At 32.9% G+C, this 26673-nt stretch overlaps 1 protein-coding gene across 1 annotated transcript in view; it reads right to left on the reverse strand.

Annotated features, from left to right (window-relative positions):
- The window catches only part of LOC119839089 (dystrophin-like), a 275524-nt gene that overhangs the window by 232749 nt on the left and 16102 nt on the right, over positions 1 to 26673 (reverse strand). Inside the window, exons 2-4 of the mRNA XM_038365281.1 lie at positions 9537 to 9748; positions 7030 to 7184; positions 6566 to 6707 (exon numbers count right to left, since the gene is read on the reverse strand). Coding sequence (XP_038221209.1) covers positions 6566 to 6707; positions 7030 to 7184; positions 9537 to 9748 — 509 coding nt within the window. The remainder of the gene's footprint in view (positions 1 to 6565; positions 6708 to 7029; positions 7185 to 9536; positions 9749 to 26673) is intronic.

The following is a 26673-nucleotide window of genomic DNA, read 5'->3' on the forward strand; positions in this document are numbered from 1 at the left end:
ATTTGTTTGCGTAGATGGAATCAAAATCGAAGCGGCAATTGTATGAGATTACACTTCTAGAGTATTCTTATTCGTAGGCTTAGGTTTAGTTTATTTGCATATAAATAGAGTGGAATTAGATTTGAGGAAGGTTAAGACGATTTTTTTAGTTATTTACCAACAATGTAACTCTGGAGTTAACTGTGACATGTTTTCGATTATAAAAGTAACTCAAACTTGTAGCTTATAGAGAATAAAGACGTACTCTCACATGCTACAAAAATGCAAAATAACAGGCCATATAATAATGCTGGCCGTAACGTTATCTTGAAAAAATAAACCGTTCCGTTGATAATATGATGAGGTTTTTTCCGAATCACGGCCTTTTGCATACATTTCATACCTGAAATATATATATTAAAAACAACGCCGCGTTTATGATAAAAATAAAAGTAAGCTGCGTTTACACATGGTGACTTTAAAGATTTTTTTATAGCTTAAAGCTGTATTCACACAGCACTTCCCGAGCTGCATTATTTGACGTAAACGCCACGTTTTGTTCGATGCGTTTCAAAAATGTACTGAATTCCACTTGAACTGGAAACATTCGCAGCTTTGTGACAATTTTGTATACACGCCGGTATGCTCGCTTGCTGAGAAGGAATTCGGTGGCAGTTCCTTTGCCATCTAACTTTTTGCATTTTTTTTCAAATTTTTCCCTTTTCATTTGATTCAATGACTGAATGCATTTTGATGAAATTATATGTTGAATAAAACATATAGACTCTAACATAAGTAACTAGCTATACATGTTAATTCCGTCTTGCCATGATGATGAACATTTATTGTGTGAGTTTGATAAAACTACATCCTCAAAACACGTGGTTCCTGGGTGAAGAAAGAATAACGAGCAAATATAAAGTCATGAACATAAATCTTAATACATAAAACGCAAAGGTCTGACTGATCTATCACAGCACAGCCCAAACTGCTGGACCGATTTGACTGAGATTTGGCCTGAAATTTGGCCATCCTCTAAGCTAGGATATTGGTAAATTCTACTTCCAAGGGAATGAGGGTTTGTACGGGGTGTGTGAGCAACAGCTAGTTCTAATATGTTGTTTGATAGAACCAATATATCTCGATCAGTACCACACCTAAACTACCATTCTTCAGTAAACATAACTCGACATCCTCATAAATCGTTACTCACTAAACGAATTATTATCCGACTGAAAAAGATGAAAACTAAAGAAGAAAGAAAAGCAAATAAAACGCACAAAACATACCGCAATAACAACATTTCCTGCCAATCTTCGGACGGGAAGTTTTTTTCCTCAAAAACCCGCACTCACACGGAATTCCTTTTAATCCCAATCATAAACAAAAGGGGGGAAGGGATCAAAGGCACCGTGTAATAAGATGTGTGGAAATAATGGTATCGCGCTATTGAAGCATTTTTGGTACTAAAACTCAACCATTTATTCAACTACACTCCTTTTAGACGCGCTTTTAAAACACGTCAAAAAACAGTCATTACTTGTTTATAACCAAACTCAAGCTTAAATATGTATTAATTCAACTACACTTTTACGAATTGTCAAAACATACGTTATACCACCGATTCGGGATGTAGTTAAGCGAACAGTCGGCAATAAAATCTGTATTTGCCCTTTTAAACGCGATATGTCTCACCAAGAAACAAATAGGAACATTTATCATAATGCCCGCACATAATGACTCGTGACACGTTTCCTACAGTAAAATGGATAATTCACATGGCAGGTTGAGTTTGGCATTCGAAACTTTACAGACCGTAGACTTATAACCAGCTTATACCTGTAGTCTCACGGATTGTTAGATTTGGTTTGACATTAAAAACTATATCAATTTAGGTAGCAGTCAACTTGTGGCTAAACTGACAAAATAATGCCTAAAATTGTGGAACGAGTTGTGTTAAAAGTTATTTTCTCTAAGACCCTGGGTTCAACGTTTAATTTCGCGTGGGACGTCCACAGCTGGTCAAAGGTCTACCACAAAGGTTTCAAGCTCGACCGATTACTGGCAGCCTGAATCCAGCAATCACTTGCCACTCGCACCATGTCGTCTGATCACCTTGGGTCGTCCCACGCTTCATCACCCAGAACGTGGTCTCTATTCAAAGACCTTAAAGTTTAATTTGCCCACGCGGAAATAAAAACGCAAAAGGATTATAGCATTTGTAATGATTATTCAAAAGAAGGGAAACGAACGGATAATTCCATTTATCATTCACTAGCTGTGAGAATTTCTGATGAAATAATTGCGTATTAACGCCCTTTGAGATTGATGTAATAAAGACCTTTTAAACGTATATAATTCATATCTTAAATAAAAACATATAATAGACATTGAGTTTTATGATACTGCAAAAACTTAAGCAATTTGACGTGTTTTTAATATTGTTGGAAACACGAAATGTTATTTAATATTATTGCGATTTCCTCACATACAAAAACATTATTCATGTTCACACGTTTATCTGGAAATAACACATGCTGGGGTCTTTTTTGCTTACACATGGCGAAACACAGAAAATATGGGAAAATATGTAAGTAATAAACTAGACTTCTATACTAGCCAATTAATTTGAATTATTTGAATTATATTTTAATTGTCGAGTCTCTTGCAGATTCTTCTTGATAGAAACGACATCCTAAAACGTTGTTAGATTTAAAATGACTATTCATTAATGCTTGTAAGAGTAATACACGAATAAAAAAGGTTTAAAGTATGAATTTGTCAGACATATCAGAAGATTACGTTTTAATATAGAAGAAAATTTGTAAATATACGTTAATAAGTAGTTATCGCTAAAAGTAATCTTAATTAATATCTTAAAGGAACATTGTACTTTCCAACTAATTATTACGTCCGAAATTTTTGAACCGAAGTTTCTTTCGAGAGGGTCCTATTTTTATAACCGTTCAATACTCCATTTTAAAATGTCGATATCAATAAAGCCCATCACTATTTCAGTGAGGCGCTCGTGCAGAAACGCCGCCCCGACGTGAAACATTGTCGACAATTCAAAATGCCGCGTATAATAGCCAACCACTTACCGAGCTCCAGTGTAGAATTAGGGATGTCAACATGATTGAGCAAGAATCGATAAATGCATTTTTAGGGTTGTGAACTAAATTAATAGGGCCAGATTTAAAGAAATTATATGACAAGTTTAGATACGTATGTACAAATCTCTGATATCTCTAACTTGTATCTATAATGAACGATGACAATAACCAGAAAATGTCTCAATAAAACTGTATAAAATCAGTTGATCAATATAATGAATACAACTGCGTTTGTTTCCTCTCATCTCCTAAGCGGCTGCCACAATAATAATGAGTACCTAGTTACTGTATTTCAACATAGAACGTTTTAAAAATATCCCGTCGCGAAGTCACGGCCATAAGCTAGTTAACGATAATTAAAGCATTATTATTCGTCACACAGTAAAGAATTCCATTTTCCTCAATATTTCCACCCCACCGGCCCAGGATAATAACCAACACTTGTTATGTCACCCGGCGATGACGACATCAGATTTTATGCCTACCCTTGTTTTTGATTTCTTCCATCGTATTTTCTTTGACGTTCGAATATTGCATTGTTTGGTGTCCCCTTTGAAATGGCTCCTTCGCTCATTCCCGCTATTAATGTCAGCGATGGATGTTTTTAATTTGTAAATCTTTTATTTTCCTTCACGAATATAAAGTGATACATCACGAATGTTAGAATTTTTGCGAATGAACCCGACAAACATTTATTCCTACATACAATATCAATGTTAGGAAAATTATTGTTTATTTATTTGAAGTAATTTCAATTTAAAGATAATGATATTGCATAGGCACGTGCAAAAATCGTATACTTAAAAACCAATACATGGGATTTATATATTCATTTATTCATTTGTTTATGGTAACGGGGATGAAACTTCCGTGTGAAAAACGTTTCTATATTACTATCTAGTTAAAATATGGATGAATAAACTTATTATAGTAGTAGACAAGTTTTAAATTAAACATGTCATAAATAATATAACTGAATAAGAGCCACTTTACATTAATATGTTCAATATGAACTTTGGAATTTGCGCATTATGTATTATTGGCTATTGGTTGCACGCGTCTTTCTGCGTTTACGTTATGGTTAGAATAATATTATTGTATTATTTGTAAGAACTTGAAATAATTTCTTGTAACTGCTATTTTCATATAAAATAACGTCAATCGTTACTTTAAACTTCTTTAAATGTATAATTCTGATTAGAAATGAATTCGTATTAAGAGTAAGTATAAGTGAAGTCCCGTGTCTCCCAGTGGGGTATAGGGCAGATCAGCCTTCTGTGTCCTACCAGACCGAGACATGTTTTTTTGTGCGTCCCCACCGGGAATTGGACTCAGGACCCCTCGGTTCTACGCTCAGGCGTTAACCACTGTGTACCAAGGAGGCGGTCGTATTAAGACTAGGTACCTAAAATTATAATACGCTACATGATAATATTAAAATCACGAAAACGACATATAACACTACCACTTATTATTCTGTGACATTACTAGCACTACATATTTACCTACACTATTTTCTATTTCAACGATTATTTTTAATAAAACCCCAACCCAAATTTAAATGGCACCACACAAAGGTAGCTTGTAAATACAAAAATACAGATGTCTCGAGTGTGCCCCCTTTTTTGAATTCGGTTAAAAATGAAAAAAGACACGTTTTAAACCTGTATAGCTGTAAGCCGTAGCGCGCCGCAGGCATAGCAGATGCGACAAAGCAAAAGTTGTGTTTTCCTAAGCATTGCGTTTGTAGGCCGGACTTCGAGATATATTTTAACCATATAGCATACCTGTATAGTGTATATTGTAGGTGCTTCTACGACGATATATAATATTTACGCATCTATTCTCTTACCTTTAACGATTAATAAGCGACAAACGTACCTGCAAAGGAAACAAATTATTTATTAAAACGAATTATTCCTTAGTTATATTTACTTTAAGAAGAGAAGTACACAGACTTAGAGTTAGAATAAGTTATATATAATTCTTACTAAACATATAAAACCTGTTATTATCCTATTTCATTTGAAAGATAAGCATTTAATTTAAACCACACTTAACATACAATATAAAATAGCCAGAAAATTATCCATGACCTCCTTTAATATCAATTTTGGGTAAGCATCCAACCTTTCAAAAACTCGCGTCGAATCAGAGCATTAAAAACGGCAAAACAAATAATTTCTCAAGTGCAAATAATCTCGAGATTCAACGCAACTTCTCCCGTATAATTTAAAACTACAAAGTTTTGATTGTGAAATACATTAGCCGCTCTGCGCTTATGCTTGCGTTTAATGTGCTAGAGTTTTGGTTTACATTATGTAAGCGAAGAAAGCCTAGATAAATGCAGCGATTTGCAGGAAAAATAATAAATACTTAGACATTGAACACTCTATTAGTCTATTATATTTATATATATTTTATTATATGAATATATATTTTAAATTATACTCTTAGGTTTAGCAAATTATATTTTGATTTAACTACTCGTAGTTCGCCAAAAAACAATGTACAATACACATGAAAGATTCAATATTGCTGTTAAAGGCTATGTATCGTACTTGGAATTAAATATGAGCTTTAAACAATTAATAAAAGAAATACGGTGTGTTTGTCTATTATTTTTATATATAGCATTTAATAACTCATAATAAAATTATCTCTAACTACCTACCAACAAAGCCGACAAGATGGCGTTAACGTTCTTATGAATTATGATACACGTATTTTAAATATTGTTTTAGACGTCGTTCTCTAACCCCGTCATAGATGGAGCTGTTATAGAACTTTATGTCACCATTTACATTATTCCGAAATATAATTGATTCAATAGCCTTGGTACAGATGGCGCTGATTCATTAGCACATTACATAATTGAGCATATTGTACTGTCAGTATTTAAACGTATTGCACTGAGACGAGGGTCCCATATAAACTTCGTTTGCTAACCCCCTAATAGATGGCGCTATATTTAATTTTCAGGATGTAGTATAATGTATATCTGTTATTTAATAAATCCACTATATTATGCATAGATGGCACTGTTTACAAATAATAAAAAATCATTAAAATTTTCAAGGATGCTATTTCTATAAGCGTCATCTATAAAAATCTCTATATAAAGGAAGCATTGACCGAACAAGTTCAATTATAAGTCTCGTACACACTTTGTTAGGCAGCCCTCTCATAGATGGGGCTGATTCAAACATTTGTATGTATCAAAAAAATTTGCCCAATGTAAGATGGCGCTGCATTATTTGGCCGAGTATCATGTACTGGAACTTAAGAACCTTTAATGTTTTTATTTGTGCAATACAGATGGCGTTAATCACACGAATAGGCTCTGTGTGACTTTATCGTGAATATATTATGTTTTAAAATAATCATATTGTAGACAAAAAAGGAATTTATTACTCGTGAATATATATGTTAAATTATTATACAATTTATTCATTCAAAAGCTATAACAATACCTTGAGTAGATGTGGATCCCGTTCCGCAGCATCCAGCAGCGACTCCGCTTCGCTCAGCCACGCGACGAATTTCTCAAGCGAACGATCGAAGTTCTGCAGCGACGATACCGCTGAGTGCAGCGCTTTACCGCGGGCTATGATGCTGCAATGAACAGATGCTCTTAGTTTTATTCATAGTCTTTTTCAAAGAACAATGTTTTATAGATTGCATAGGATGTATCAGATTATATGGGAGTTCATTGAATATTTTGATAGCGTTGGTTTGATGCGTAGCGCAAATTCATTATTTGATTACGATTTGAAAATAAACTTGCGTCATAATTTCAAATTCAAATTAAAAAAATTCTATTCTAAACAACGTCGAGTACATCATCAAAACTGTTAATTTAATTCAATAGACTCCACTTATTTCTCAACCTAGCTTGTAGATACAAGCAAACCGATTTCTACAAAACAATAATTACCTGTTGTTAAGTTCACTATATCTATGGTTGATGGCCTCAGTAGCTCGTTTGATGCGTGTGGTGTCATCATTGCGGTAGACTGCGATCAGTCGCTGAGTCAGCTGGCCGAACAGCTCGATCTGATGCTTGTATTGGTGGACCTCGGCGTGGAATGACTAGAAGATAATGAGTTAAGAGTTAGCTATGACGTCACAGTAGGAAAGGACTTTAAGGAAAATTTATTAACATAATCTGAGCAATAATGTTTAGAACATATGTTTACAACAGTTCCTAACATTATGATCTCATCTATATTTCTAAATTTATAAGGGACATGGGAATGTTTTGTTGAAAACTTTAAAAAATTTAAACACAGGCACGGGCATTATTAAAGAAGACATTTATCTTATATAAAAAGATATAGAGAGATTTGTTAAAAAGGGAAACAGATCTAAAGAGATATAAAAGGGTCTACCGCGAAACGAACCCGAAACCCGTAGTTATTTCATGAAATAACGACCGGTACTAAAGTATAGATGGCGGTGATTTAAACAAGAAAACCATCATATCATATAACCGTTTATGGTCTCCCTAAAGTTAAAACGGAAAATCAATGCAAGAACGAAGTTTGAATGAAATGTGTTATAAATGATACTAGATAGATACTAGACGTTTTTCAATGGAATGCTTAGGTTGCCTGATAATAAAACACACACACGTCATAGAGATTTAGCTATGTTTTTATTTTTATCGATACAACAGGTTAGGTTGTCTCGTGTAATGAGTTAGGTTACAGGTAAGGTTTTAGCAAAAAGATTTACATTAGATAAAAAACGTCACCTTAATAAATATGAAAACATATATCCTATATTTAAAAAAATCCTTCACATACATAAATATATTATATGACTTTTATAGACTATGAGAAAACTCTGCACAAGAAAAATATTGGTTCATTCTAAATTCAAATAACGTAAAAAAATGTGGCACAGATAAAACAAACAGCTGTCAATATTTATACAGAGAAAACACGAACGACAGGAAATAAAATAAACCGTTGCGCGACAACTCTTCCTTTTATTACACGCTAAAGCACGTTATACACGACGCGTTTATTTACGTGTATTTTATACTAACTTCAACATAATGTAATAACTATACAACATAAGTAAATTTAAATCTTTTATATATAGTTGTCTAACTGTAAGTAAATTAAGCAAACATTAAAGAAAATAATTAAATTTATGTCTGTATTGGTGAGCTGACTTTCGGAGCGGGAAGGTAAACGTCCTATCATCTGACAAATAGGTGTAATTTAAGCTCTGACAATATACTGTTGAAAATTAACATTCAATTAGTAGGTTTCCAAGATACGTATACATAAGACACGCATACAAAGAGGCACACAAAATAAAAGTTCTATACAATAATATAATTGCAGCTACCAATCAAACTACATATTTATATGTAGCTTATACCCCACGCTCAGTGTGATCCCGGGCTTTCAAACATGTTTTTACAAGGCGGCGATTAGCGACGTCTACACACGGAGTCCGCCAAGTCCTTACAAGTTAACTCGTAACTTGTTCAATCAAAACTTTCTACCAATTACGTTCATGACAGAGCCCCTTTTAATTGCAAGAAGTGTATCGCTCAAACACATTTCGGGGTCTTGGGAACTATTTTATAGGGTTTAAGTCACGCTTCTAAACCTGTACTTCTATTTAAACAGCTCTGAGTACATAATTGAAGTGACTTAAATAATTAATTTGTTCACTCAATTTGTTATAGTTTAAAACATTAACCATTCACATTAATTTCATTATTCAAACAAAATTTGATGAGGTATTTTTATTTTTTTTTTTGTTATTACAGATTTTTTTATGTAGCCAGAGTGGGCATTTGAGTTGGTGGTTTGCCTGATGGTATGCTAACCCCCAATGAATTTTCGCAGTAATAATAATAATAATAATAAATCTTTATTTCACCTTGATATTTGTACAAATTGATTGAGAGGCTCTGGCCCTCTTGCTAGGTATAACCTGTGTTAAGAGAGCCAGTCCCTTCCCTGCTCATTATACACTTGTAGGTAAAAAAAATTTAAACATTAAAAGATAGAAAAAAAAATAAAACTTAAACTAAAAATTGTTATATAAAAGCAAAAAGAGCAAAAAGAGCAAAAAGGGGGGAAGCCAACCCTATGAATGTTGAGAGTGTGTCTCAGAGTGTGCGTGTGTGTGTGTTTATGTGTTAATTTTTCTATGGAATATATATATACACATATGAGAGAGTGTGTATGAGAGATTATGATTTAGCTGAGTAAAATAAAATAAGAAGTGACAGCATATAATTGATTTATGAAACTGGTGAGATTATGAGATTTTCCAAGCTATCGTAATCATATTCGTCGCATATGTTGCCTGCTTTAAATGGGTAAGGGATTGACGAATTTTTTCCTACTTTTCACGTAGAACAAGTAATTAAAATAATCATAATTCGTGTATTAACAAGCTAAACATGAAGCAGACCTTCTGTTCCCTCAGCTGCATCTCCAACACATCGGCGGTGTGTCCGGGCGGCGTCATGGCCGCCAGCCGCGTCTCCATGCGCGTGAGCCACGCGTCCGCGTCGCGCCGCCGCGCCTCGTACCGCTGCGAGTCGCCCAGCATCGCGTCCAGCTGCGCTTTCCGCTGCAGCACGCGCGCGTTCGCCTCGTCCCAGTGCTCGCGTAGGGCTGTCACTGGAAAGTTTGTTTGGTGGTTACGTGATAGAATTCCTTTTTGCTTGCTACTGTTTTGGTAGGAAGGGGTTGTAGGATAGATTCCAATCTCTTTTTTTTCGCTTCAAGTAAATATACGTTATAATTTTACATACAGTAACTTAATTAAAGACGTTTTGCAGCAACCCTAGAGCGCGTGGGTAATTGGATTCCCATACTTTTAGATATTGCAATGTACAGAGAAAATATGTTTCAAATAAGTTTTCAAATTATTGCTTTATTATAATCCTGTATGATTTATTTATGCTGACGATATAAAAACGACGCTTAAAAAATAGTAAAACAACAGATCCGTGGCAGTATAACAATGATGATTTAAAGAAAACATCTCTGTATCAAATTATTTCCGAGAATGCCTCGCGGCGGTACAAACAGTCGTACAAACAGAATCATTATGTTTGATTATTATTTTTTTTAATCAGATAAAATACGTAACAATTTGATAAGAGTCAACTTAATTAAGGATTAGGATATTTTTAAACCGATCTTCTGACTTCAAAAACAAACAAACAAACAAAAGCAAAGGGTACGCAACATAGTTTTTCTTGTTTCACATATAAATATATGTAATTAAAACGACACTCGGCTTATCTATTAATACCATTTATGTTTTAAATCATGTATTGGTGTCTGTTTATTGCATTGTCCTACATAAATAAATATTGAAACATAGTTCTTGGTCTACACCACTTCAACCATATATTTTCACGCTTAGAAACCCATTAATAAAATCATTGTAAAATCTCAAAGAAATTATGCAATAAATAATATGAAAATGAATTAGAAAAACATATATTTTATTTTATCACACAGCAAAGTAAGCCAAGTGCAAACTCATAGAAAATTCTGATAACAAAGTGAACAAACTGACAAACGCTCCGTACGACCTGAGGAACCTCTCCCAGAATATATTCAATGTTGACGTTTTAACAATTCACTCCACTCCTGAGGATATTGAGTTACTTGGTAAGGAAAGTTCCCATTGGAGCGTCGCTATAGCTATACCTGGATAATGCAAAAATCTTGGGGATAGCATGACACAGAAATACTAGATTGAGAGACCGGTGCTGTGAGTTATAGAGCAATATTTTCATTATCTGACAAATTTCAGTTCAATTTTACATATCACGCACTCGTCATCTATAGTGCCTAAATGATATAGTAAAGTCAAGCATAAGTAGACCTTACGCGCTTATTTTTATGGTATAAAATCGGATCACGTTACAGAAATACCTGTATTCTTATCACCACATATTCATCCTCGAATTCTTCAACTATTGTTTGAGAGCCTACCGCATGTTGCGTTTATTGATGTATAAAAGTGACCAAATAACATCGCACAGACAGCACGTCTTCATTCCATCATCCTACCATACTACATATCTATCCACAAGTATACACAAAAACTATTTTATTTATATATCGATGCTAATTATGAATACATTAGAAGTGCAGGTGATTAAGCCATCTTGTATGGATGTAAACTATATCTATAGCTCGTTAACTGTACTGTGGTACAATCTTAACTAGTCGCCTGCATATTGTTACTGAGTTTTCGCGTGGAGCGCATTGTATCGTAACATTTTCAACAAAAAACTAAACCGCTTATAAATTGTCAGAACTAGTCTTTCAAATGTTGATTGCAAATAAAATTAATAATGTTGTTTACAAGGCGAAATTGATGTTGATAGAACCTAATACATTTATATTGGATTGTACGTGACATTAGTATGGATAAGTAAACAAACCTTTGTACGAGAGTTACATATAAACACTATTTACATATTATTTTCTTGTGTATATTTTGTTAGTTAGGGTTTCTTTGAAGTTTTGTAGCATCTTAAATTAAAGAATTTGTTATATAATATAGAAACATATTTATTCCCAAAACTTTGCAATGGGACCTAATTGGAGACACACGAATTTATAAATGAAATTAAAAATTAAACAGAAATATACATATAAATAGAATACTAGCAAGTATACTAGCCTAAACCAATAAGTGAAAGCAATAACTTAGCTTTTAAGTGCAGTGTTGGTTAATTTATTACTATAAGGATATTTGCTTATCATACTTAGACATATTAATTTATTAATTATAATAAAAAAGCAGATTTTATTCAACTGTTACCTTTCTTATTCTTAAGGAATGAAAAATACCTGAAAAAATATTACACTATGTAATTTTTAAAAGCTTTTGTTAATAGGTTGAATGATGATATATGACGTACATTGCTCTACACATACGAGGCACTATTAGGGTATAATTAGGTTTCCTAATATAGCAAGCAATGTATGTGAGAGAGTTTAAATAAACGTCAAACCTTTGAGCAATGCTCTCAAGTGTAACAGTTGAGCACTGGTTTTTGATACAGGAAAACCGGTTATATCAGCTGTAATAGATAAGAATATATACATATACATACATACATTGAATATCAAATATATAGATTTACGATATATTAATCATGAAAACAAAAATTGCATAAAATACACAAAATATAACTGTGTTTATAAAATGCTATCTAAGAAACAGTTTTTACCAAACTACTAAAAATAAGAAATAACATAAAAAACTAAACCAATCAATATCAACAAGCAAAACATATTTATTTGTTTATACTTTATTACACAAATGGTCTTATGAAGTATAAAACAAAAAAATATTTAAAAAAAACTCCACAGCGGGTTATGTCTCAAAGCAATTTCTACCAGGTACCTATTTAAACCAATATTAAACAACCGATCTGCCCTCGAAGTTCGAACTAACAGGCCGACCACAAGGTGACCACATAGTTCCCCAAAATATACCCGATCGATGCTAACCCTCCAGCGTCGCGCCCCCACATTCGCCAACGCCCTCTGGTCGATTTGGCCTCGTTAAAAAAAGATTTGCCTCAACCGTGACGCGTGCCATAACATCCAGATTACCTCTGGATGTTTTTATTCCCTCTGATATTTTATGCGGAACAATCGAATTCCTTTTTAAAAATATAACAAAATGAAAAATACTGGTATTATTGAATGAGGGTTAGAAGTGCAAGAAATTCAAATTAAACGGTAATGAAAATGGGTTTTTAAGTGTGATATGTGTTATATAATTGATAAAGCCCTTGTTAATACATCAATAATAATTTGTTGTTTTTATTACTCCATTTTGTATGTCTAATGCACTATTATTAATAAATAAAAAAACTTTTTGTGATAGATATGGGTAGCTACTACACAAACCAGATTATTCTAAATAGAAAAAAATATAACAAAAACATACATATTTAGTTTAAGAACTAGTCCAAATTTAAAAGTCCACCCGAGAAGCACTAACTTTCAAATTAAAAAAGAATTAATCATATCGGTTTACCCAGTCGAAAGTTTAAAGCCAAAAAGAATATTGTCGAATTGATTACTCCTCATTTGAGATACAGTTGATAAGAATACTACATGTATAAATATTAAAGCAGTGGTGGCATAGTGGTGAGTACCTCGAACTTCAAAAATCGATAAGTCGGGGTTCGAGACCGTGCGAGCGTGCAGGAAATAAATTGATTTTTCAATTTATCTGCACATGTGGACAACATCACCACTGCTTAAAACGGTGAAGGAAAACATCGTGAGGAAACCGGCATGTCCAAGAATCAAAAGTTCGACGACATGTGACATCTGCCAACCCGCAATTGGCCAGCGTGGTGGATTATGGCCTGAACCCTCATAGGAGGCCTGTGTCCCAGCAGTGGGAACGTGTATGGGTTGATGATGATGATGTATAAATATCGAAGCGACACACCCACCTACTTATATAACAGTTATGAAATCTTTCAGAATATATCATTAAAAGACCTATTAAACTTACTAAACGGTTAACAAAAGTCCAAAAGTCAAAATGTAGCAATTAAATTACAAACAAAAAACTCTGAAATCGCCTTGTAACCTCTTCTAATTAAAAATGATAAACTTTTGGCAAACAGCGTTCGTCTTTAAATGACCCTGCTAAAATGTCTTGCTTAATGATCTCTAGTTGTTAAGCTTTTGAATAATAAGTAGAAAATTCATCCAATTTAAACGAAACGACCTAGTTGGCGCTGACCTGGTCGGGAGTTAGGCTGTGGGTTTGATCTCTACTCCAATGTATCCCATTAATATTATAAGCACGAAAGTTTGTTAGTATGGATGTATTAATGGATGTATGCGTGTTTGTTACTCTTTCTTTCGAAAACAGCTTATCCTATATGAATGAAATTTGGTACATCATCATCATCATCAGCCTATATATGTTTCCATTGCTGGGACACGGGCCTCCTATGAGGGGAGGGGAAATTTGGTACAGAGAAAGATTACATTCCGGTTTAGCACATAGGTTACTTTTTACCCGGGTACCACGCAATTGACAATGGGGCTATCACAGCTAGTCATAAATAAAGGTGACCAGATTTTTTATACTATGACATAGTTTATAAATAAACTTTTGATAAAGGTAATGGTCGAATAAAGCAACAAACACACAAGCAACATCTTTAATGATATCTAATACTCAAACTCAAAAACAGTTGTATACAAATTCCTAAGATATACAAAACCCACCTCACAAAGAAAACCCTGAAAAACACAACAAAACCATCCCGTAGCGAGCTTCAATAAATTACAATGAAAACACAGGTATCATAGCTAATTACCTGAGCTTAATTATTTAATACGTTTCCATCTCGTAATTATGTATAATAATATAGCATCTTCTCGTCTTGTATAACGTAATTCCCTTGACGAGGCGAGTCTTGTGAGGCTTTGATAAGATAAACGTCGAGACAAAATGAGTTTTTTTTTTCATTTGTATACTAATTTCGACTTTCCGTTGCTTATTAAAAATTGCTTTTCTTAAGGATTTTTTTCTTGTAAAGTGAAGGGATGTACTGAATTAGAATTCCGGTGAAGAAAAAATTGTGCTTTACAGGCAAGTGCGCTGCGATATTTTTATAACCGATACAAGAAAGTTGTTGTTATGTGAGCAATAAATAAAACTGATACCCATTATTTAAAATCATTTTAACGAATACGATTTGTTCGGCTAGGGTGTAAGTGTTTAAACGTGCTCGGTGAAAATAATAGATTATATACCTCTGTTTAACTATTAAGACTTAGCTAGTGTTTGGCGCATTTGTTTTTTACCCCAAATGTTTTAACTTCTACCAACTACATAACCAACGAATAACTCATTTACTAGTATTGTATTATCTGTGATATTACCAAGGAAAACTGTCAATTAAAATAGATGTTGAATGCATTTGCTCCACGCCCTATGGGACACAAAACTTCACTTACACTTCTTTTATTTGTATTTGATTTGAAACAAAAGATCTGTTCAGATACAAGTGGTGTTGACACAGCATCGCTGTTCCGAAAATATTGCGGCGTAATTAGCATTTCATTGAAACAAAGAGAATTCAAATTGTGCTATTGTTTCGTCTGTTATTGCATGTCGATTGGATTAATTAATTCATAAACGTATAAATTTGAGACCCACATGTTTAAATATCTAGTAGGAAAACGTTCCTCGACCCCAATAACGCTGGTAAACCAAAACATTAAGGGGCACAATATATAATTCATTAACTCCTGGGCCTTTTTTTTAATTTGTCTGTATGAATCAATAACTAACGATACCGCGGCTTCAAATATTTAGGGATGATACAAAACTTCTAAAATTTTCTTTTTTAAAATCGACTTTCAAAATCATTTATTTTAGTACCCTGCCTAATATCAATCAATGTGAAAGGAAATTAATGTATCATATATTCCGTTCTCGGTTCTTTTATATTATCAATGCAATAACAAATACCCGACTGCGTTAGGAGAGTAATGTTTTTTCGCGCATGTATATACACCTAATCACGTTAGGGTCAAACCGAAACCGCTGAACAATTTTTGTATAAATACCATCTCAAAAAAAAAACGATTCTGTAAGCTATTTCCTCAGTGCCAAACTACTTTATCCCTTCATGGCATAATTTATCTCTTATTTCTGCGCAGGGTGATTGGCTATTTACAAATAAAACAATACAAATTGAGTTATATTATAGGATTTTCCCTCACATAAATCGATTTACAAAGTCCATTACGGAACAAGTGATCCACTGACAAGGTTATCAGGCAACTGTCGAAGTTATAAAATATTCTTTGTGATCGCGACTTATTGAGGCATTTCTTATTTATTGGGCTGGTGTGCTCCAATGTTTGTGCGCGCCTTATTTCTATTGGCTTTCATTGTATTGTATACGCTGTTTGATATAATATGCTTGAAGTAAATTTTGTTTTTTAGAGATGTGAAGTGATGTGTTGTGATGTCATTTGATGGTATCTGTTGTAATGTGACGTTATGTGACGACATGTGATGCGATGTGGTTTGATGGCAGATCTTGCTGTTTATTTCGTTGAATCCATAATGATCATACGATGTCTTCATAGAGCGTAAAAATAAAACCAGTTTAATTACTGTCTAATAGAAAACCCTAGTTCTAGTTAAATTTCAAATATGAAAACCTATTTTGAACCTTGAATTTCTGCTTATGCTTTTTTTGCTAGAGGGAGTGTAAGTTTAAAAAAAAATCTGTTAAAATTCAAAATGTTAGTTTAAATGGCCGCAATTTTAACCGATGTTCCCAAAAACGAAAGAGGTTCTTTCGTTATTTCTTTTTTTGCTGCATGAAAACTACGTGGGCTTGCAACCGATGGACGTGACTCCTTCCTTATTTGATAGGAAACTGTTGTCATGTGTCCCATAATAGAAACTGGAGTGGACTCTTCCCAGCCACCGCGTAGGCCTTTGCAGAAAACAATTATTTTGAAGAGATTTTCATTTAGAAATTAAGAATTTTTTAAATTTTGAAATTTGAATTTTTATTAATTTTTTAAAATTAAATTTAGAAATTAAAGTGATCACGCTCGCTGTTTCGTGTTCGAAACGTTGGGTTAAAAAATATTATGAATAATTTGCATTTAAAATACAATTAAATGAATCTAGAGAACTCGCGTTAAATTAAACACTTTCCAGTACAACCTTAACTATTCCAATCATCAGGGCGACAATTTTTATCAGTATCGTAACATATTACCACCCAACAAGGCAGAAGTATCTATCGTGGCCGTCTAATTAAGGCAGTAAGAAACCTCAGTCAATTAAGGCGAATTCAATTTACGGGCGTTGGGACGTCTTAAAGGACGAAAAGGAATGGACTGGTTAGCGAAAATCGTTTTTATCTTTGACTAGTTTCGCTTGTATATATGTAATGTATATGTAATATCAACGGCTTATATAGAGCAATCCGCTTACATTGAGTAGTTTTAGGTTTAAATAGTAATAAATAATCAAATTCTCTGTATAATTCGATTGATTGTTTAATAAAAAAAAACTATTATGTCTAGAAGGTTTTTTTTAGTTGTCGGTGCTAAAACGACGGGGTACTGTTAGTTTGACTTGAAAGGGTTTGTGTCTGTCACATAGCAGCTCTTGAACGGATATATCAATATTTAGTTTTTATTAGTACTTTTACCAGCATTTTTAACAGCCACTTGCACACACCACTTCAGGAGTGGTCGTTGCTGATGTTATAAAAATCGTTAAAAAAATATTTACTTTATTTTCCCAGCCCCCTCAAAATGGACCAGTCAAACACTGTTAGTCATTTCAAATCCAAGGTGGCCGCCAACAAAAGATGAAATCAGATGTATTGTACAGTTAAGTTGAAAAATAAGGAGCCATATATCTATCAAATTTTTTATAACATTAGGTTAAATTTATTCGCACATAATTTCAATATTTACCTTATATAATACAAAAAAATACAATTCGTTCGCTCTTTTGTTGAGTACCTCGTAGGACAATCTTTCATATCATATCTCGATTAAAAAAGTATTATTGTAACAAAAAAACATTAACGAAACAATGCCTTTTGTTATAGAAAGCACTTCCCACTTTCCCGTTACAAAAGCGTTGACCTTTGTGACGTCATATCCGGTGGCTGTCATCAATAAATTAAAAATATCTATAATATAGTATATAAATTTTCACTTATTATTAAAAGTATAAAAGGCCATGGTAATGTACATGCAAAAATAAAAAAAAATAAAATAATTTTCATTAATTCCTTATAAATTTGGATTAAAAAAAATAACTAGTTTTCTTTGAGGCATTCGACTAAAACATTTTTTTTTCAAATAACTTTTTTATAATGGGTAGTTTCAAATTTCTATGTGTATTTTAACTGCTTTTTCTTATTCCTGTATAGACAGCGTCCCTTAGGCATATGAAACCGAAAGAGTAGAAGGAATTCGATTGCTGAGGCGGGATCTTGGATGGCCGAGAGGCTAGGTGTTGCTACGGTTTCGCTACCTTCCCCGGCAAAAAGACGCGGATTCGAATGCCGCCTTGTGATTATCTTTTTTCTATTCTTTACAAATTTCTTACTTTTTCTTTTTTTAATAATTATTAGAAAATATTTAGACAGCGTACATACCAAAACAGGGTTTTTACAAGATAATTGAAGAATGATTAATAGGAATCAAAGGTTATTGATAATTTTTCTTCTCTGTTTTCATGCTATTTGATTACTAAGTTACAATTGATCGATGTACCACATATCAAAAGTTGTTCAATTTAAAAACGCAGTTGCCAGTTTATAAAATTATCACCATTAGACATTGTTATGCAAGGATATATAATACGATGAACACATAAGCGGTTTTATTATTATAAAATTGTTATATACGTGATTATATACCAAATAATAGGTCTAAATATAAGGAACAGTAAAAAGTTTAACCCCATGTAATTCACAAACCCAATACTTTCCATTTAAAATACGCTTCTTTGCAATCTTACCCTAAAGGGTATAATATTAATTTCCAATTAAATACAGCCCTCAGTCGAGCCAGCGTGCTGGGGAATTTTCTATGAAATTCATGAATTATGGAAGCTTTTGATTAGAGTGACGATAGTATCAACTTTACGAATATTTAAATTTGATATTACATTACAGTGAATCTTAATAATTCAATTAAGATTGGCCGTGTTTATTATCAGCTTAGATTGTTGATTCTGGGCCAAGTTGTAATAATCGATAGATATTATTTCTATCAAATAAATAACTTCACTACATAGTATAAAGCAAAGTCACTCCCCGCGTCTGTCCCTATATAGGGTATGTATGCTCAAATCTTTAAAGCAACGCAACGGATTTTTATGCTTAAGTTTAATGGATAAAGTTATTCAAGAGGCAGGTTTATACGTATAATAACATCTGTTAACAACTCCGAATTTAAGGCAGATGAAGTAAACTGCGGTTTAAAGCTAGTGGACCATAAAAACATACTATTAAAGATGTTTTTTTAGATTTAGAAACCATTAATGAGAAAACGTTTCGTTTCAATAATGAAGATGTTGTTATTACCTGACGTCTGTGATTATATATTTCACATTTCTATGAGTTATTTTTTGTGCAATCATATTTCTTCAAATTTATTAAAGATTCGAATAGAAGAAAATTCTTCAAAAACTTCCACTGTTATGATTAGAAGCCGGAAAATATGACACTAGCAGAATATATAACTAAATAATCTCGCAAATTGATAAATTCTTTCAATTTAAAATTATAATGCGTAACAAGTATTCAAAATAAATTCGATTGTGAACAACAAAGCAAATTTTTTAAGCATCACGTAATGCCTTTATAATGGATACTCGATTTCTTTTATGAATGCCGGTGAGAGCTTGCTTATATTATTTGTGCGTAAAACATCATTATTCTCTGCTCTGAAGATCTTTGAACAAGTTATAAATCTAATTGATATCTTATATATATTCGTAAAGTACTTACTCGATTTGAATTTCTTGAAACCAGTTGTTATCCCTACTATAAAGTATAAAACAATTCGCTTTCGCTGTGTGTCTGTATGCTTAGATCTTTATGGAACAGATTTTGATGGTGTTTTGTTAATAGATTAGGTTCATGTGTATATTAACAGAGAAAAACGGGGGGGAACTGGTATAACCCCGAATTTTACACGTACGACCCCGCGGGGAAGCAAATAAGAGCAATGAAATAGAAATAACATTTAAAATTATTATTACATTAAATTATCCGTAGCATATTATCTCAATTTATTGTATTTTTTTATTCAATCAACAACTACTTCTGTTGAAGTTTGTATAGACAAGTATTATAAAGTTAATACAGTTATCCTATTACTCTCTGTTCATTTCATATATCTATTATAAAGGATATTAATAAATATAAAAGAAAAACATCTCAAGGTACATGCTTTAATCCATAAAGATTTATCGTAAAATCGCGTTCCATCCCACACAATAAAAACAGGTTGAAAATTACGCATAACAAAAAGTGTGGTACGGGAGCTGCATGCTAATCAGATGGGTAATCGTAAACAACCCCTGGCTCCCAGCTTACATTTATGGTTCAATATGATCATACAAATTTATATTTTTTTTCCCTTACAAATTATCTTACCCTTATCATAATATGACAAATTACCATGTCAAAAATGCTAGCTAAAGATATAAAATTCTTGTATTATAGCCTTTATGTTACCACGAAATGGCTAGATCAACTTTAATTATATATTCATAATCGGTAGGTCTAGGGTGGCTGGCTTGGGTGCCATGATAGTATGTACAACGTACAACGACTAATCAAATAAATAACAAAATCGTTTGCAAATTTCGTAATAAATTCTTACTTATCGCTCAATACACAGGTGATAACTGTATAGAAGCTTTGTTGAGTTATATAACTTAGATGTAACTTAAGTTGATAATAATGTTTGTTCTATATGAACGATCCGCACTGTGTAGCTAACTTAACTAGACCTTTGGGACTGTATTGTTATCTCGTTTGCTTGTTAAATATCTACCTCTATTAAATGCTTTATGTTTCTTTATATGGTACCTGTAGAACGAAGGCTCTTAAGGGTTTTATAATTAATCTTACCAATTACGGCATCATTAATTTTATTTCATACCTGCAACAAACAATAAAGATATTACAATTATTTATATATGATTCAATTAAATGCTGATCATCTGATTACCGGTTGGCATAGAAACTTTCCATATATTTTTATGAGTGTCACTCAGACTTCACTCTCATACTTAAGACAAATCTATCTACATTCGTAAATCTATCAACTACATATACGTACATACGTAAACTCGAAAAACATTAGCCACTCTCTTCCCATTCGGGTAAAGATAGATAGGTAAACACCCCACACACTACTAGAAAACTATATCTACAAACATATAATGCGTTTCATAAATTTATATTATGTTATTATTCAATATGGCATGAAATATCTAACACACCGCGAAAAGTTTGAATTGAATTAATACTTCGAATGGGAATTTATTTGTTGGCGTCCCTTTTGGAAGTCTTGCGAAGTGCGATTTGAGATAGGGCTGTCAACCGCTAGTAAACAATAATATTAAAAAACAAGTTTGTTGGTTTTTCAATTGATAAATATTTAAATATTATAAATTAGACCGCAAAGATAAATTCTATCGAAAAATAATATTTCAGAGTATTTAATATAAATAGCATTTGTACCATTTGCCTTCCTTTGTGATAAGAATACGGGTCAAATCCAAGAAGTAGGTTTATTGCAGAAAATATTGAGCCGTATTAAATATTAAGCAGCTCATAAAATTTGTAAGAAAATCATTTTGTGAAAAAGATGGTATTAGATAAGTCATAAAAATAATGACCTTCATTTACTTATTTATATAAACTTGCCTATAACCCTAATACCGATAACTTTATACATTTTTAACAAAAAACTAAACCGCTTTCAAATAAAAAAAGAATCATCAAATCGGATCAATCAGTCAAAAATTCTAAGATTTTTACGCAAGTATTTGTTACAAACACAAAACATAGAGTCGAATTTTGCACCTACTCCTTTATTTAAAGTCATTGAAAATACCATAAAATTCACAACTCATCGACAGCCCTAACGAATCAACAAAAGAAGGGAGACGCAGACATACAGACAAAATAAATGGGAGTATGTCGGCGCTCGCGATAATGTATTGTTGTTGTAAGCGACTGTTCGCGCTTTCATAAAAACTACTCTGTGTAGCTTGCGTGTTTTCGGAATATTCATATTATAATACAGAGATTTCGTAAGCGTGTACAGTGTGCCACTACTGTGAAATTACAGTGTTAAAATTGCATTTCAAAACGCAATGAAAAAGCGCCCAGGCTCGTGTTGCACTCGACTTAAATGTCCTATTTATTACTAGACGCTCGTCCAGGCTCCGTTCGGATATTAAGATTCCTGTTTTATCCCAAGGGAGCCTTTAATCGAAATAAAAAGTATCCGATCACCCAAGTCAGCTCATACCCTGTTTGTGTACCAAATTTCATCAAAATCCGTTTAGTAGTTTCAGTAGATTTTTTTTAACGCTCCATTATTGATTTTACATGCAAACGGGAACTAAATACATTTCTAAGAAAATGCACTGAAACTGTATACATTTGCTAGAAGTTTTATATTATTCCTATATTTCATACATCACCGGTAACATTAATAACCTTGGATACGTGTACATAATGTGTTTGTGTGTTAAACTTCTCATAATAATTTACTAGTACTTTATTATGACAAACATACAAACACTGCCCACACGTGCGTAATGTTATGATTTCTTCATTTTTATTATTGCTATTCGTTATATCTATGTATATATACGTTATATCTCCCGCACGAAACCGGGGTAAGCAACTAGTACAATGTCACAAAAGGAGACTCACAAAAAACACAAACTATTAATTAACTAAAGAGGTTTTTAAAGTTGGTCCTGGAAGCCGGTAATTCCAAAGATTCAACCCTTTCAAATGGCAGATTCTATCCAACGTTCTCTAATTTTATTACTTTATTTAATCCATTTAAAATATTTGCATTCAAATCGTTTTGGGTTCCATCCTTGTAATTGTTGTAATTTTGTTATTAAATTATGCACGAATTTTCTAATTATATTGGACGTAAATTAGGATATTATTACAGGTGCTATTAAAAATGATAATCTCAGTTGTGATGGATAATTATTTTTCGCGCACTATGACGACGCTTTTAACCATACATAAAATGTATGTATTATGCTATTTGTAACTCATTTGTTATGAACGTTTATTACGCATAAATAGCTGCATATGTTTGAATGAATTTTAATGTGCAGATAGGTGAAACCTTAAAGCAATATGTGTAATAATATGTTTGCTGGAAACTTGAAGGGCGTAAGCGGATCTACCGCGTGATACGTGAAGTATACATAAATCTTTACCACTACTATAAAGCGAATGAGTTTGTTTGACTGTTTGAACTCACTTATACATGTACCACGGGCGAATCTGAGACGGACCACTAGTGGGTATATAATAATTAATTTTCAACAAAAAAACAGAATCTTAAAGATCGGTACATATGCGGCAACAAACACAAAAAAAACGCAATTGACAACCTCCTTTTTTTAAGTCGGATGAAAATGTATTCAGTTACTATGTAGCCAGGTCATAGGTTTACAATAATTTCATATCATCAAAATATTCATACATAACTTGTTATTTTATTGCAAAGTTAGCAGCTTAGCTTAGCTAAGTAATTAATATCGCGGATGACAAGTTATAATTGAAAATTTCAAATCAGTTGACGCTGTGGGGAAGTGCAAATCATCAAACACTAATTAGCTGTCTGCGCAGATGTGACGAAGCGGTTAATGTTTCATATTATACGTTTAATTGCATGATGAGACGTTAAATATTATTGTTATTATTAACCATTTGTACGTGTATGGCTTTAGGCGTTTAACAGTATTGTAGATGACAATGTTATTTTAAGACTTTAAAATAATAAAATAACTAAATAATAAATTTCACATTTGTAACATTAAAATATAAAAGTTAAAATAAGTACAGTTTTTTTTACATATAAATGGATGAAACAACTAAAAATTTCAACAGTAATTTAACAATAGTTCATGTTTAAACTTTTACGGTTTATGATCAAATAGCTCTTATAATTCTCAAATGGCACAGCTACATTTTGATCTTTGGCAAGCACAGTAGATGTCTGACGTAGCGCAAATGGGTATAGGAGATTACAGTTAACCGCCCCAATGGCTTTGCTTACTCGCTAAATTCATAGATTGGTTCGTTATATCGATTCGATAGAAAGCGCGTTGATGGTACCATCTATTTAGTCACGTCTGTTGATATTTCATTCTTTGGGCGTAACTTTAAATGAAATTATGATTCAGTGTTGTTATTTTAGGATGGCATATTTATATACATATTATTTATATATATAAAATACATATATAGCCTAAAGCCTTCCTCAATAAATGGGATATCCAAATCTGAAAGAATTTTTCAAAACGGACCAGTATTTGACCAGGGTCCTGAGATTAATGCGATACTAACAAACAAACGAACTCTTCAGTTTTATCATATCTATACTAATATACGAAGCCCCTGAGTGCTATAGCACATATAAAGCCTTTAGGCTTTATACATCAGATAGAAAATATTTGGTTATTACTCACAAACTCAACTCACTCAAACTCAAACATTTATTTATTCAACTAGACTTCTTATAGAAGCACTTCTGAATCGTCATATTACACAGTTATAACATTTACCACCAGTTCGGAAGGCAGGTTCTACAGAGAAGAGCCGGCAAGAAACTCTGTAGTTGCTCTTTAAAATAATATTTTTATATGTATATAAAAATATCTATTAAACTGCTCTGAATTAACGCGTGCGAAGCCGCAGACAAAAGCTAGTATATCATAAAACCATAGCAGTTTCTTTATTCTTTTGTTAACTACGTAGACTCATTATATTACTTAATTTAATCAACTTCACAAACAAATATACATTCACAGAGCTCTGTATAAACCAGTGTGAGAAATTTCCCAAACTTTATCACACAAAACAGCACGAGTTGTAAATAAATGAAAATTTATAGATCTCGTTTTGACAATTCCAAGTTGATAATTTTCTAATTCAAATGAACACGCGTGAAACTTTTGGAAGGTAATATACAATAAATGTATAAGGATACGGAATAGAGACGGAACATTGGCGACCATAAGGCTGTGTTTTAATAATACATACAAAATTATCTTCGTGCAGGTGTATTCCGTGTTATTATGATAGCCTTTAGTCTTTTATTTTCTGCCCCATTTAATTCTTATTTTAGTTGTTAGTGCGATAATAATACAGTTATGGGAAATTAAACACAACTAATATTCGTATAAACTAACAGTCCCCTTGTGCCTGATTATATTGATTAATTATTTAGATAATAAAATGTTTACAACTTCATATACGTTGTGTATTTCTAGGACCTTAGCACCATAATAGACTATTTCTAACTGTGGTATTAGTATAAGCTCTACTTAATGTTAAATAACGCTGTATCTTACATATTTATTTGATAAGTGTTAAATTATATTTACACAAAAAAGTATTCATTTAAGGTTATTAATTATGATATTACTAGCTTTCCGCCCACGTATTTGCCCGGGGCCCCAGAAAATTAACAGTTTTCATTACGCTTTTAACATAGCGCCATCTATCGGAATTTATAAAATTTTGATTCTAATACGCATCACAATGGATGGATTTTTTTCCCCGTGCTAAAAAGTAGCCTATATCACTCTCTAGCTTCCTAACTATCTCCAGGCACAAAAATCATATCATCACACCGCTTCGATGCGATGTGAAAGAACAAACAATTACACTTAAGCAATACTGGGAATTCCTCAATACTTTTTTTTATATCATAGTAGGCAATGGAGCTGGTGGGTCGCCTGATAGTAAGCGCTACCACCGCCCATGAACATTTGGAGAGGCGTAAGGTCGATTGCAGACCTTACGCCTCTTCAAATGTATTGCCGACTTCAAATTGAAATGGGATTAGGAAAGGTTTGACGAGAGTAATAAAAAAAAGGATTGGGAAGGGTAAGGAAAAGGATAAGGGCCTCCGGCTCTCCCACTCAACGAACGAAACACAACAGTATGCTATATCACGCCGGTCTTCTGTGGGGGTGTGGTACGTCCCTGGTGCGAGCTGGCCCAATTCGAGCCGAAGCGAGCCCGACTACCACATACAAAACCTCAACAGCTCATATCACAAATCAATGTAACAAACGATTTTGTAGATAACAAGTTAATACGAGAACACGAAAGTTATAAGATCGAAGCTCAGCAAACACCTTAATTGTATTACAAGCAAGGTCGGCCTGTAGAGTTGATTGGTGTACTGTTACACAGCTATCAGTTTACTGAAACTTACATATCCATTCATGGAACTGGGATTCAAAATCACTATTATATCGTTAAATTATAGAATAACTAGTTGCTTGCTGCGGTGTTACGTGGTCGCTGTACAATATGGGACACGAATTGTTTATACCTACCTCTACTCATAAATATGTTTAACTTCTTAATCGACGTTTCTAAAAACAAAGGTTCATTCGACTGATACATTTTTGTTTGTTACTCGATAACTATTTAAATAAAAAAGTATTATATATGTGTATATTTAATGTGTTAATGTATTATAACGTGTTATATTTAGGAAAAACGCTCTGTACTCTTTTCTATACTAATTGGCACAGTAATGTGTGCATATGCCTCCTAAATTTTCGTAAGTAGGACTACTATTTTTCTTCTTCACACTTTAATAATATGTACTCGTACATATGTCTTATTGTACATGTCGACTATTGGCAGAAAATTTAAGGAATAAAATATAGTTTAAAAAAACTAAAAAACACGCTTTTCAAGCACATCAAACTAAAAACTATAAAATAATTTTTA

The sequence above is a fragment of the Zerene cesonia genome, unplaced genomic scaffold (assembly GCF_012273895.1).
Source record: "Zerene cesonia ecotype Mississippi unplaced genomic scaffold, Zerene_cesonia_1.1 Zces_u008, whole genome shotgun sequence".
NCBI lineage: Eukaryota > Metazoa > Arthropoda > Insecta > Lepidoptera > Pieridae > Zerene > Zerene cesonia.